Source organism: Acinonyx jubatus, chromosome B4 (genome assembly GCF_027475565.1).
Source record: "Acinonyx jubatus isolate Ajub_Pintada_27869175 chromosome B4, VMU_Ajub_asm_v1.0, whole genome shotgun sequence".
Classification (NCBI taxonomy): Eukaryota; Metazoa; Chordata; class Mammalia; order Carnivora; family Felidae; genus Acinonyx; species Acinonyx jubatus.
The window spans coordinates 132,320,459-132,334,098 of NC_069387.1; the positions used below are offsets into that span (position 1 = coordinate 132,320,459).

The 13,640-nt window shown below is 44.9% G+C and overlaps 2 protein-coding genes across 8 annotated transcripts in view; one reads left to right on the forward strand and one right to left on the reverse strand.

The window, feature by feature from the left end:
• Positions 1 to 1,084, forward strand: part of XRCC6 (X-ray repair cross complementing 6) — a 48,569-nt gene extending 47,485 nt beyond the window's left edge. For all 6 annotated transcript variants that reach the window (XM_053226851.1, XM_027070623.2, XM_015077883.3 and 3 more), the window contains one exon: positions 669 to 1,084. In XM_053226851.1, the coding sequence (XP_053082826.1) occupies positions 669 to 865 (197 nt within the window). In that variant the 3' untranslated portion in view covers positions 866 to 1,084. The remainder of the gene's footprint in view (positions 1 to 668) is intronic.
• Positions 1,085 to 4,624: 3,540 nt separating this feature from the next.
• On the reverse strand, positions 4,625 to 12,509 carry SNU13 (small nuclear ribonucleoprotein 13). 2 transcript variants are annotated; one of them, XM_015077910.3, is made up of 3 exons: positions 12,368 to 12,509; positions 6,663 to 6,783; positions 4,625 to 5,854 (listed from the first exon to the last, which is right to left on the reverse strand). In XM_015077910.3, the coding sequence occupies exons 1-3, from the start codon at positions 12,368 to 12,370 to the stop codon at positions 5,592 to 5,594; spliced, it is 387 nt and encodes a 128-aa protein (XP_014933396.1). In that variant the 5' UTR covers positions 12,371 to 12,509; the 3' UTR covers positions 4,625 to 5,591. The 2 variants fall into 2 exon arrangements, with proteins under 2 accessions (XP_014933396.1, XP_014933397.1); XM_015077911.3 differs by lacking the exon at positions 12,368 to 12,509 and adding an exon at positions 8,316 to 8,474.
• Positions 12,510 to 13,640: the final 1,131 nt, after the last annotated feature.

The following is a 13,640-nucleotide window of genomic DNA, read 5'->3' on the forward strand; positions in this document are numbered from 1 at the left end:
AGAAGTGACTCCTCTAGGGGCACCCCGGGTGGCTTGGTCAGTTAGGCATCTGACTCTTGGTTTTGGCTCCGGTCATGATCTCATAGTTGGTGAGTTAGAGCCCCACATCAAGCTCTGTGCTGACACTGTGGAGCCTGCTTGGGATCATCTCTCTCTCTCTTTCTCTCTCTCTCTCTCTGTCTCTCTCTACCCCTCCCCTGTTCTCACAAACACGTGTGCATGCTTTCTCTCAAAAGAAACAAACATTTATAAAAAAAAAAACTACCCAAAAAGTGACTCCTAGTGCCCTGTGTGAGCTGTTACCATAGCTCTTCACACATGTGCACACTTTAGGGATTTACTTGTTTATCTCACTCAGTCTGCACTTGCTTATCGTCTAGCATGGCACCTTAGTACTTGACACGGTGCTCTGTAAATGCTTTTTGAATGAAGGAAGGAATGACTTCCCCAGACTGAGCACCAATTTTGGGTAAACCGATGGCAACTGCACTACTTGGAACTTCCTTCTAGGTCTGATATGGTTTTGACTTTATATTTAAATGAAGCTACCTTATCAAAACACGCTCCCCTGGGCATCCCAGCTTATGGAAAATGGTTAACTGCAGCCCAGACTGTAGAAGGGTCACTGTTAGCATTTCCAATCACTCCCTCCTGACCTTTTCCTCCAGATGATGAAGGTTCTGGAAACAAAAGACCCAAAGTGGAGTTATCTGAAGAGGAGCTGAAGGCCCATGTCAGCAAGGGCACGCTGGGTAAGCTCACTGTGCCCATGCTGAAGGAAGTCTGCAGGGTGTATGGGCTGAAGGGCGGGTTGAAGAAGCAGGAGCTGATGAACATGCTCACTGAGCACTTCCAGAAGAAATGACCAGAGACTGAACAGCTAGCCACCCTTCTGTACTATTGCCAGGCTGCCTGGGTTGTTCTCATCAAGTTAAAACCTGTTTCTTCTGGGCCAGGAAGAGTCTGTCTGATAGAAGCCAGGAACTTTACATTTATGAGACTTTCTGTTGCCATGGAGACAGCATAGCCCTCCCACTTTGTTGGGCTTTACTGTCTGAATAAAGAGCTCTAACTTTGTACTATATACTGTTATTTGTTATTTTTCCATATTTTTATTTATTTTTGAGAGAGTGTAAGCCGGGGGGTGGTGGTGCGCAGAGAGAGGAGGGGACAGAGGATCTGAAGCGGGCGCCGTGCTGACAGCAGACAGTCTGATGTGGGGCTCGAACTCATCGTGAGATACGATCTGAGCCGAAGTTAGATGCTTAGCCAACTGACTGAGCCACCCAGGTGCCCCTATACTGTTCTTTGGTATGAAAGAGAAAGATGTGTCTGTCTCACATCCAAAGATCACCTGCCATTGGCTATTGGCTTTATTTGCTCTCCCATTAGGAACACATCATCATCGTGGAAATAAAGTATCAGTGAAGGTAGGGGAGAATGTGACAATTAAGGACAGGTAGACATACTTGAGGAATGACAAGCCCCAGCAATATTCTCATCCTCTGCTCCCCCCTCCCCCCCACCTGTTTTCCCTTTCACTGTGTCAATATAGACCTAAAGATCAGAGTTCAGAAGCACTAAGAATGGAACATTTCTAATTCTGGTACCATTTGCTTCATGAGTGACTAGCAGCCCCTTTCATGCTGCATTCCTCTTAACGTGACGTTCAGGTACATGAAGATACATTTTCTGTTGCCCTGAGAATTTGGATTCCAGCATACGTGAAAGGAGTTATTCCTCGTGTTTTTTCAGGGAAGCTGTGGTAGGGTGAGGAGAGGGCCTAGCATTAGGAAAAGGGGAAGAGGAGCAGGGTGACTTCTCTTTGTTGCTGCTATTGCTTTTGAAGAATTAGAGGGAAGTTAATCCTCAAAAGCATCTCTTCCCATCGGAGAATTAACTTCCCTCTCCCCCACATAAGGAAAGAAAGCCAAACAAGAATATAATATCTGCTTTCCAAGTAAAAACAAAACACCTTCAACACTCAGAGAACAAAGAATCCAAAAGTGAAAATCTCTTACAAGAGTAACTTGACCCGTCATATATCTCATGAGATGCTCATTCTAGTCCTGGAAGACACACGGCCTACAGACCCTGAATCTCCAGCCATCCATGGAGGATGCAAATCCTTCCAGATGCTTTCCTTCCTTCTCTCAGGCTAATTCTTCAAAAGCAGTAGCAGCAGAAAGAGCAGAAAAGGGACAGAGAGGATAGAAAAGGGATGGTGGGTGGGGGTGGGGCAGAGATTTTTCAAAATGTAACTTAGCTGACATTGAGAGGGACTCGGGGATACCGTGCTGAGAACAAGTTCCTCTTCCTTCCTCACCACCTTTAAGCCCTCATAGTTTGGGCTTAACGATAATGGAAATGCATTGTTTAGTACTCAACGTATTACAGATGACCTTTACCAAGGTCACTATTGTAAATATAAAAACAATCCTTAATCTTAGTCCACTCAGGAAACTTGCACTCTAGAACAGAAGTTCCTAACCACTGTGTGTTTGGGGTCAGAGGAACCTTTCAGACCTGATGATTGACCTGATTTTCTCTACAAAAATGTTTAAATGCAAAATTCTGCAACCAACTTCATAGGTGGCTGGCTGGAAATTACTAGATTCCCTTGCTTGTGTGTCTACCCTTTAGGAATTCTTCATTCTACACTTAAAAAAAAATTTTTTTTTAATGTTGATTTATTTTTGAGAGAGGGAGAGACAGTGTGAGGAGAGGGGCAGAGAGAGGGAGACACAGAATCCGAAGCAGTCTCCAGGTCTGAGCTGTCAGCACAGAGCCTGACACGGGCTGGAACTCACGAACTGTGAGATCACGAGCTGAGCTAAAATTGGATTGGACGCTCAACGACTGAGCCACCCAGGTGCCCCATCATTCTACACTTTTGAAACATCTATGTTAGGGCACTGCTACAGGTGCTAGGGTATCACACAAGTTCCTGCTCGCTAATGAGGGTTAATGATCAGAAAACCACCTCAGATGTTAGTAAAGAAGAAGCTAAAAATAGGATGTCACAGTGCTGGGGGAAAAGGAAAGAAATGAGGTAGTTTGTAAAGGTCCTACAGCAGTGATACTTGAATTAAGACTGGCATGAGAAGAAAGCCACCAGTGCAGTAAAGGAACATGAGATACAACCAACAAGAAGTAAGTACGTTTGGAATGTTCAAGAAACCAAATGTGAAACACTGAGTGAAGACAGAACATGGTGGAGATGCAGACACAGGACAGGCAGGGGGGCCATTAGGAGCAAGGAGAAGAGCCAGTTTTTTCAAAGGATCATAAACGGGGACCCTGGCCTCTGAAGGCTTAAAATGTAGCTGTGGCAACTGAGCTAACACTCCAGAGTAAAGTGGGTACTAGGGGTGTAGATCCCAGGAGCCCCTGCCCCACCTCACTTCCTAAAGCTCTAGTGGATAAGGCTGAGTTTCCAACCAAGTGGAGGTTGAACTTGATCTTCCTCCACCCAAATTATTTTGTTCTTTTAAAGTATGATTATAAATGTACATATAGAACAAAACATAGTAAGCAACCTGAACCCCACCACCTACAAATATAAAGCTGCTTGGGTTGGCGGGGTCGGGGTGGGGAGATGGGGGTATCTAAACATTGGAGTCACCTGGAGGAAATGACTAGCCCAGTAGGCACACAACACTTTAGCAGGATAGGGTGGTTTCTGGATTTCCTACATATGCTTCTTACTGAAACGTGCACACTGGCCCAAGCTGGCCAAGACAACACTAAATATAACCTGCACTAATTTGACCATTATGGTATTGTTATCTATACCCTGGAAGAAAACTTCTCTTGCTGAGATACAAGGATCTCACAGTGCTTTCCCTCAGGTTAACAAGTGGCTTCAGTCATCACCTCCCCACCACAACCCCTAACTCTCTAGCATGTGGCAAAGGCTACTAGGAGCCCTAATTCTGCAACAGTTCTCAGCTAGGGGTGACTTTGCCACCGGAACACCTGGCAGTGTCTTCGGGGAGGGAGACGATTGCTACTGACATCTAGTGGGTAAAGGCCAGAGATGCTGCTAAACATTCTACAGCATACAGGGCCCCCCTCTCCCATAAAGAATCATTCAGCCTGCTCCTAGGCTCCATATAGTTTACACTATATGTAAACTAACTTGGATTTAAAATTTTTTAACGTTTATTTTTGAGACAGAGAGACAAAGCATGAACGGGGGGGCGGGGGGGGGGGGTCAGAGAGAGGGAGACACAGAATCTGAAACAGGCTCCAGGCTCTGAGCTGTCAGCACAGAGCCCGACACGGGGCTCGAACTCATGGACCGCAAGATCATGACCTGGCTGAAGTCGGCTGCTTAACCGACTGAGCCACCCAGGCGCCCCTAAATTTTAAAAAGTTAAAAAATAAAAAATCTCCCAGCCCAAAACATCCTTAGTGCTGAGGCGGGGAAACCCTCTGTAGAGTGAGAGCAACACCTCAATGATCATGTCAGTACAAGACACTTTGAGCTGCTAGAAAACCACCAGAGGTAATGGCTTTTTCACAGCCTCTTGGTGGAAAGTTTGAGAAGCTATCACTGTTCTAAGAATGCGAAACAGTTCTTCATTTCAGGTATTAGCTGGATACCTATCAAGAACCACACTTTCTTTAAACTGGAATATGAATATATCTCTTTATTAGAATGCTCACGAGAATGGCACACGAGCACTGTCCTTCTGATGTGATGAAGAATACACCTGCCCCACACTGTGGCAGGGAACAGGGGTCATGGCTTTCAGAGCTGGTACCAACTGTCCACTGAAGACCTTTGTATTCACCAGAGAGGATGTTTCCTGCACTCTAGCATCTCTGCTGTAGCTTCCAGTCAGGCCTCCGGGACTCATGAGACTTCTTCATTTCAGCATCAGTTGATTCTCTTTTCTCTTGCCACTCTGGACTCCTTCAAGACCTAGGTCAACTACCCCATGTCTAACTTGCTCAGGCAGCTTCTGGAATTCTGCAGCACATCTTTGCTATGCTGCTGCCCTGCTGCCCTCAGGGGCATGGTTAGGAGTTGGGGGAGAGGGGGAACAATACCACATTACCGAAGCAAACGGCAGGGGCAGATTAGCACACGACACTTGGACATACACCTAATAACCTCACAGGATACATGCTTTCTCCCCAAATGCTACATAATCTCCATAGAGAGCAAACGTTTATGGAATGATTTTGTACACCAGGCACGAGGGATACAAAGTGAATGGTGTTTACATCCATGAGGTCCTGCACACAAGGGGAAGTCAGCGCCTGAAAGCTGGAACGAGATCTCTATCCTGGCTCTTCCCTGCCTTTGAATGGTATCACCACTCTGTCTCCGCCTGTTCTTCGCATTAGTTCATTTTTCAAAAGGGAGGATAAGATGGCAGAGAAGAATGGGAGACTGGGCTGGGTGGAGGATTAATATATGGATAACACCCCGTAAAACAAAAATAATACAAAAATGCAAAACCCGGATTTAGTACTGTGATACAACAAGAGAACGTGGCCGGAGGTACTACATGCTAACACAGACAATATGATACACAACCCCAAGGGGAGGACTCAGGAGTGGGGCACAGGCCGCCGGTTTAGACTAAGAGCCTTTCAATGGACTGCTGAATGGACTGGATCTGCTGCTTCAGCTGTGAGCCTTCTTTGATGGTGACAGAACAGGCGATGACAGGCCTGGAGACCCCGCAGGCCCGCCCCAGGGCCTGCTTAGAGCGCACAAACACGTAGGGCACGTTCTTATCCTCACATAGCAGCGGAAGGTGAAGGATGATCTCCAGCGGCTCAGCGTCTGCAGCCATCACGATGAACTCAGAGATGCCTCTGTTGAGGGTTTTGGTGGCTGAAGAGAGAAGGACACGAGGCCCAATAAGTGACTGGGATGGGGGTGGAGCTTGGGCATGGAAGCCACAAAAAAGCAATTTCCAAAGGAAAGAAACAAGTGCTTTCTGAGCAAAAATCCCCAGGCACAAGCAATCCTCTGTCTTACAGTGTGGCCTTGGTGATGTGGGATTTAATCACCAATTAGCCACCCTCAATGCCTTTCTCCAACCCTCCATCAAATCATGAGCTCTGTCACAACACATCCCGAAACAGACCGCTTCTTTCTTCTTCTCTGCTACCATACTTGTCCAAGTCACTACCACCTCTTGCCTGGTTGACTGGAACAGCGTTCACACAGGCTTTGCAGTACAGCATTTCTCAAACTCTGTGATCAAGGATCAGGGTTTTACCATCCCAGTCTGTCACAAGCAGTATTTCTGGAAGGCTCACACCACATGCAACTTAGAAGAAAAATCAGCACCCCATATCACTGTTTAAACACTTACTCCTGATGGCTTATATCTCTGTGGCCCAGTGCTAGTCCCCAGACCACACTCTGTTAATGCTGGAGTATGAACAAGAGCACAGACTGTGGAGCCACACTGCCCAAGTTCAAATCCCGACCTCATTCTCCTCACAAGATAGATGTGAATAACTGGGTCTAAAAGAATTCCTACACCGTTAACCTTTAGCAGCTACTGCCAAAATGCTGCTCTTAAGTCCTCCCACTGGTCCCAATCAAGTGTCCAGCCCTCTTTCCAAGTTGGACATCTAAACCAGAGCCAGTGCCTGATCACTCTACCTGAAGCACCCTCTGGCTGCCTTACCTTCATTAGCTCCTTTCCGAAGCTGCTTGTAGTTACATGACTGCTGAACAAGGTCCAGTAGTTTCTTGGTGAGGTGGGCGTCTGCGAGGGGGTAGGCCTTCGGATTTACATCAGCCTCAGTCTATGGGGCGGGAAGTGGGGGAAGTCATCAAACCATCAGTCAAACTGAACCAGAAGTTGTTCCGGACAAATCACAAAATACTTTATAATCAACAACCCAGAGAGATAGTGATCCCTGTTCCTCTGCCCCCAGAAAGACACTTAGTAACTGACACTGGCTGCCTATTCCCAACTCAGAAAAACTGAAATATATTAGAATAAAAGAATTTTAGCAATTACATAGTTCAATGATGTACACTAAAGCCGATATACTTTTATTTGCCTCTCTTGCTTGGTAATATTGTAGCAAATGGATTATTAATAGGTTCTCATGGCTCAGTATCCACTTGAGTCACATGGGGATAGTTTTTAAATTTGGGATTTCCACACTCCACCCCAAATTTACTGAAATAAAAATTAAGGCATTTATAGAAATGTAGCACAGAGTTCTCTCTCCATTTCCCATTCAATATTCAAATCTTCCTCTGTCCTCGGTAAGAATCCATCAAAATATTTTCTCAATCATCTGACCCTACAATACATACAAAATGGTCGGTACCAACAAAATGGTTGGTACCTCTACCAACAAGCTCACCAAGGTCAAAATTTCCTTTTGTTCTTACAATATATCCAACTGAGGCCACCCAGTCAGAGTACAATATTCAAGTTATTCAAATTAATATTTCCCTGTGGTTTATCAGTTTGATATACAATTAGGGTTCCTTTGTATTCAGCTTGTTAAAAAAAAATTAAGATTTTACTTTTCAAATATGTAACACATCTACATGGTTCTAAAGTCAAAGCTGTTAGTGAACTAAAACTGTTTTGAAAACTGGCAAACAGTAGAGCATTTATCCTGCCTTTCCCATACAGACTGTATCACTACTCCACCTACTAAAGGAATGAGTCAATCAAATCCCACCATCTTGCAACCCATATTCATCAATTAATCCAGACACAGATTAATGGATCCAGACATTAACAGCTACCAATATCATAAAAGATACCATGTGATCACTGCCCCTCTTGAAGAACAAAAACATCTATGACCAAGTATTCTTGGGGAAAAACAAAAGGAAAGTAGAAAAATCTGATCAAGCCTTTGATTCTGATATTAGATACTTGATACTAAGGAATTATTAAATTTTGGGGTATTATAATGGCACTGCAGTTGCTAAAAATCCTGATTTTACAGATACATACTTTATCACCTATGAATAAAATGCTACGTCACTGGCTTTGCTTCAAAATAAACCATTTAGGGAACAAATTGGGAGGGGCCTGCTTAAACCATTCCTTCTTCCTCATCCCTACCTCTCGAGTTCAAGCATTTTCATTAATTTCTCATTTGTTTTCCCTGTGATTCTTTTTACAAATATATGTATTTATATATAAAACTTGGATGCACCCCACGTTACCATCGCGAGCAACGCGTGGTTCGCCCGCTGCGGCCCGCTCTAACCCTGGTTTTGGAGGCTGGACCGCGGCACGCAGCGCGCGGCACCCCAGTCCTAAGTGGTGACCCGTGGGTGACGCCCCGGTGGGAGCACTCACCATCGCGTCTGCCTCGGTGGCCTCCTGCCCTGCACCGCAAGGACACAGAAATGACCCACCCGCAAGGAAGCAGGAAGTGACGCAGTGGTGACGTCAGCGGAAGTGACATCGAGCGTGAGCTTGCACCAAACGCCTGGTCCCTGAAACTGCAGTGGTTCCAGGGTGATGTGGAATTAAGTGAGGGCTAGAGTTCCCTGAAGAAGTGGGAAAAAGGTCTCCCCATTATTGGTCGGCTCTTCTCCTTACATTCTAGAATCAGCTTTTCGAGGCCCACAAAAATGTGCTGGGATAATCTGATACGTAGATTTGATACAATCCCAATTTGGGTAAAGGACCTTTAGTATGCAGAATCTGTCAATTTAAACATATATGCTTAACTCGGTACTTCTCAGTAAGGCTTTACAATTTTTACAGAAGGCTTAATATCTTTTAGATTTACTCCTAGATATTTCAGGCTAAGAAAATTCACTGTTTCCTACTGTATTAAGAATTTCTTGGGCTCCCGGGTGGCTCAGTCGGTTAGGCATCCGACTCTAGCTCAGGTCATAATCTCATGGTTTGTAAATTCTTCGAGCCCCATGTCAGGCTCTATGCTGACCGGGTGGAGCCTGCTTTGGATTCTGTCTCTCTCTCTCTCTCTCTCTCTCTCTCTGTCCCTCCCCCATGCGTGGTCTGTGTCTCAAAAATAAACATTAAAAATTTTTTTTCTTTAATGCTTATTTTTTTGAGAGAGACAGTGAGAGCCAGGGAGGGGCAGAGAGAAAGACAGAGGGAAACACAGAATGAGAAGCAGGCTCCAGGCTCTGAGCTGTGAGCACAGAGCCTGATGTGGGGCTCAAACTCACAAACCGTGAGATCATGACCTGAGCTGAAGTCGGACACTTAACCGACCGAGACACCCAAGCGCCCCAAAAAAGAATTTCTTCTTAAACAGATTGATGTTGAATTCGATCAGATTTTGTGCTGACTCAGATGAAAAATATTTTCCTTTAATTTTTTACGGTTCTTCTAATGTTAAAACGAAGTTTGCATTCCTGAGATAAAACCAACTAAGTAGGGTTTTAATTTTATATCCATTAGCTAATGGACATAAGGTTTCTTGGGGGGAAGAGATGATAAAAATGTTCTAAAATTCTATAGCAATGGTTGCACAGCTCTGTAAATATATGAAATACCACTGAATTATACACTTCACACAGGTGAACTTCTTATAATACATAAATTATTGCAATAAAGCTATTTTAAAAACTAGGTATAGGGTTTTTAAAAAAACAACAACTAGGTATAGGGTTTTTTTCAGGTCAAAAAAAATTTTAATGTTTATTTATTTTGAGAGAGAGAGAAGAGAGTGAGAGAGAGAGCTCGCAGTGAAGGGGAAGAAAGAGCATCCCAAGCAGGCTCCACACTGCCAGCTCAGGAGCTGTGGGGCTCAATCTCATACCATGAGATCATGACTCCAGCCGAAATCAAGAGTTGCACACTTAACAGACTGAGCCATCCAGCCACCCCTCCTGTTAAAAATTTTTTTTAATTTCTTTATTCATTTTAAATTCCTACTTAAATTGGTTTTGATACACTTTTTTTCAGGCCATTTGTTCACTTCATCTCAGTTTCTGTATTTATAGCTATCAAATTGTTCTAATATCCTTTCTAATATCTGAAGATTATAACTTCTTCATGTTTGTTACTCCTCACTTTCATCTCTTTTGCTTATTTTCCTGATTAATCTCGTTGGAGGGGACTTTTCAGAGAAAATCTTCTGATTCTGTCCATCCTGTAAGTCAGATCTGTTTGCTATTTCAGCAATTTCTGCTTTTCTTTGGTGTTTTGTCTTTTCATTCTTTTCCTACCTTTTTATAGCTCCTTTCCCTCCAACATAAGCATTTTAAGATCCAGGTAATACTTTAGCTGTTGTGTGTGGTATTCTCACTATTGCTTAGTTCTGTTTTCAAATTTCCATAATTTTGTTCACTAGATTCACTATGACCAGTAGATCAAATTTATTGATGGTGTTGTTCAAATCCTCTTTCCACACTGATGTTCTGGATTCACCAACTATCATTTATATACTTAAATGCTATATAATTGCATATTTGTCCATTTCTTCTTATAATTGTATCATTTTTATTTTATTCATACCTTATTTAAAAATTTGTTTTTAATCTTTATTTTTGAGAGAGAGAGAGAGAGAGAGAGAGAGAGCGCGCGAACGGGAGAGGGTTAGAGAGAGAAGGAGACACAGACCCTGAAGCAGGCTCCAGGTCTCTGAGCTGTCAGCACAGAGCCCTACATGGAGCTCGAACTTACAAACCGTGAGATCATGACCTGAGCTCAAGTCGGACGCTTAACCGACTGAGCCACCCAGGCGCCCCTCAAAAGTCTACTTTAAATTGCAGCTCCAACAGCAACTCTCTGGAACTTAGGATTCTCAATTCTCAACAAAACATTAAATGCACAAAAAGGGAAGACTTCAGGAGCCCAAACAACTAAAGAGGCCTCACCTTATTGTTTCAGTATCAGTCAACAATAAAAAGTTGGCTCAACTTTAAAACAAACTACCTAGCTCATAAATAGTAACTGAAATTTTGCTTTGTATTTATTCCTTTTAAGTTTTTCAAGGGTTATTTATATGAGTGAACGAATGAAATAATACTGCTAGCTAACTTTGATCCCTAGCTTGATCTATTTGGTCTCCCTGTACACGAGACAAACAAAACCCAGCAAGGTTTGGATTTAACAAGGCGTGCTCATTAACACCGTCCCAAGTATTAGGATTAGGTGCTTAACATGCATTCTCATTTAAATCTTTCCAACACTCTCATTCATCTTTTATCCCCATTTTACAGTTGAGGAAAATTTCTCTCTTTTTTTAAAAATTTTAATGTTTATTTTTGAGAGACAGAGACAGAATGCGAGCCAAGGAGGGGCAGACCGACTGAAGGAGACATAGAATCTGAAGCAGCTCCAGACTGAGCTGTCAGCACAGAGCCCAACCTAGAGATCGAACTCAGGAAAGGTGAGATCATGACCTGAGCTGAAGTTGGGTGCCTACCCTACCGAGCCACTCATGGACCCCGAGGAAAATTTCTCTTAAGTTTAACTCGAGACCATCCTATTCCAAAACTTTCCGTAGAATTCCGTAAAATGAGCACTGGTTTAGAAGCTTCAAGTTCAAGGCTCAGCCACATACTAACTTCAAATTAGGGGGTAGGGGGAAGGAAAGGGGGAAGCTGCCCAACGGGATCCACGCTCCGTTGTAAGGATTAAACCTCACTATGTTAGTGGAAGTGCTTTGTAAACTCTTCTTTCCTTACCAAGTACCAAACAAAACTAGCTACCAAGCTACAGGAGTTGATTAAAGGTTGCAGATCACCAACAGCTTAGAGAAGCCGCACGTGGTGCTACCAAGACCTCTGATTTGAGACTGCCGCCTCGCAGCAACCATTCCTGAACCCAAGCCGGGGTTCGGAATCACTCCACATTTACCACAGCCGCCAAAGGCCCTCAAACGCCAAGTCCCCGGCACGTGTAACTCGGGGTTGGGCACTAAGGCTCAGACCCATGGAGATCTAGATCTCCCTCTCCTGAACATCGACAAATGGGCAAGTGGGGTAGGCTGATGTGAATTCAGGGTTCCCCACCATCCTCTAGCGATTCCCAAGAAGAGAAATAAAAAAGACGGAGCCTGGTTTTCTCATCCAACTTTCTACTCTCTCCCACGTGGGTTGGTCTGTTTCCTCCCACGCTGGGCCGGGACTCCTTCACTCCCCGGAGGCTTCCAGCCACGCGCACGGAGTAGCTGCAAAGTACCCACGACAGTCTGTTGGGTCCCTGAGGCTTTCCGAGTTCTAACCTCGAGCGGAGCTGTTGGGGCCCCGCGGCGGTCCGAATTCTAACTCGGGGGGAGGAGGCTGGGACTCCGCGGCCGCTGGAGCTCTAACCCCGGGCCGGGCGATCGAGACAGCGTAGGTTCTAAGCCCCGGCAGCCTAGTTAGTGAACCGGTCCCAGAGTCTCGAGCTTCCCAGCCCTTCCACCACGCGCACGCACTCACCATAGCTGCGACTCCGCGTTCTCGCCACCCGTCTGGGAGCGCAGCTGACTTCAGAGCGGGAGCGCGCGCCTCGGCCGGAAGGTCGCGCTGGAGGAGTGGAAATGGCCGCGCGCGGCAGGAAACGGAAGTGACGCCATTGCAGGCGGACGGACCTCGTTTTTCAAGGGCGCCCGCAGGGGAACCAAGTCGTTTCTAGGCGACGGACGGTAATTTGCTGTTTTTGTTATCATCATACCACACATTTCTGGCAGGGAGAATAAATGAAACATTCATACATACACACACGGACAAACACCCAGAACGAAAGGTTTCAATGATGTCATCATTCCATTGCCTATTTATCTTTAAGCATATTCTTGAGCTTTCAAAATCATCTTTTTTTTTACCCTACACTGGTGAGGGAACGGTATGGAGATAATGATGGGGAATCCTAAATGTTTTCCTCCATATTTAGATATCCTTGTGAAAATTTGGTGGGAAGTGTGGAGTCCACCAGAAATGGAATCCTTTGAGTAGGGAATTAAGGAAGAAGAACAGGTTTGGGGGTGAGGGTTGAGTTTCTGTCAGCTTGAGTTTGAAGATGTCATAGGACAAGCAGTTTCTTTTGGCCAGCACACTGCTCTTTTCTCTAGGCTGCTCCAAATCTCCATTATTCAAAGCTAGACTCATGCCTCACCACCTCCAAGAAGTCCTTCCTGATTGTTATGGCCCTCACTCTTTTCTCTCCAACATGATACCAGGCACATCTCGGGACCACTGGGATCAGCCCAAACTAGACCATTATATGCTAGTTCCAGTTAACTATTTCGGAAACCTAGTAGAGACCTGGAAGGACCCTTAGGAATCATGCAGCAATCTCTTCATTTTACAGATACTAAGGCCCAGAGAAGGGAAGCTCCTTGCCCAAAGTCACAGAGTGAGGCAGTGGCTGAACCAGAACTGGACCTTGGGATTTTGGCTATTGGCCTGGGTTGCTTCCACTCCATCTGGTTGCTATGCTTGAAACCGGTTGTGGTATGGGGCAACGTGATGGGTTTGAACTGGCTCCAGGATGGAACATTCATTACACCAAAAATTCCTCCATCAAACTTCACCTCATGCAAATCATTTTGTTAAGTTTATTTATTTTGAGAGAGAGTGTGTGTGCATGAGCAGGGGAGGGGCAGAGAGAGAGAGAGAGAGAGAGAGGGAGAGAGAATCCTAAGCCGGCTCTGCACTGTCAGTGCAGAGCCCAACGTGGGGCTCAATATCAGGAACCATGAGATCATGCCCT

Excerpts from the sequence above, each read along its gene's own strand:
- SNU13 (XM_015077910.3), bottom strand. Across the intron at positions 5,855-6,662 it reads TCGGAAAGGAGCTAATGAAG|CCACCAAAACCCTCAACAGA; the intron begins GTAAGGCAGCCA and ends TTCTCTCTTCAG.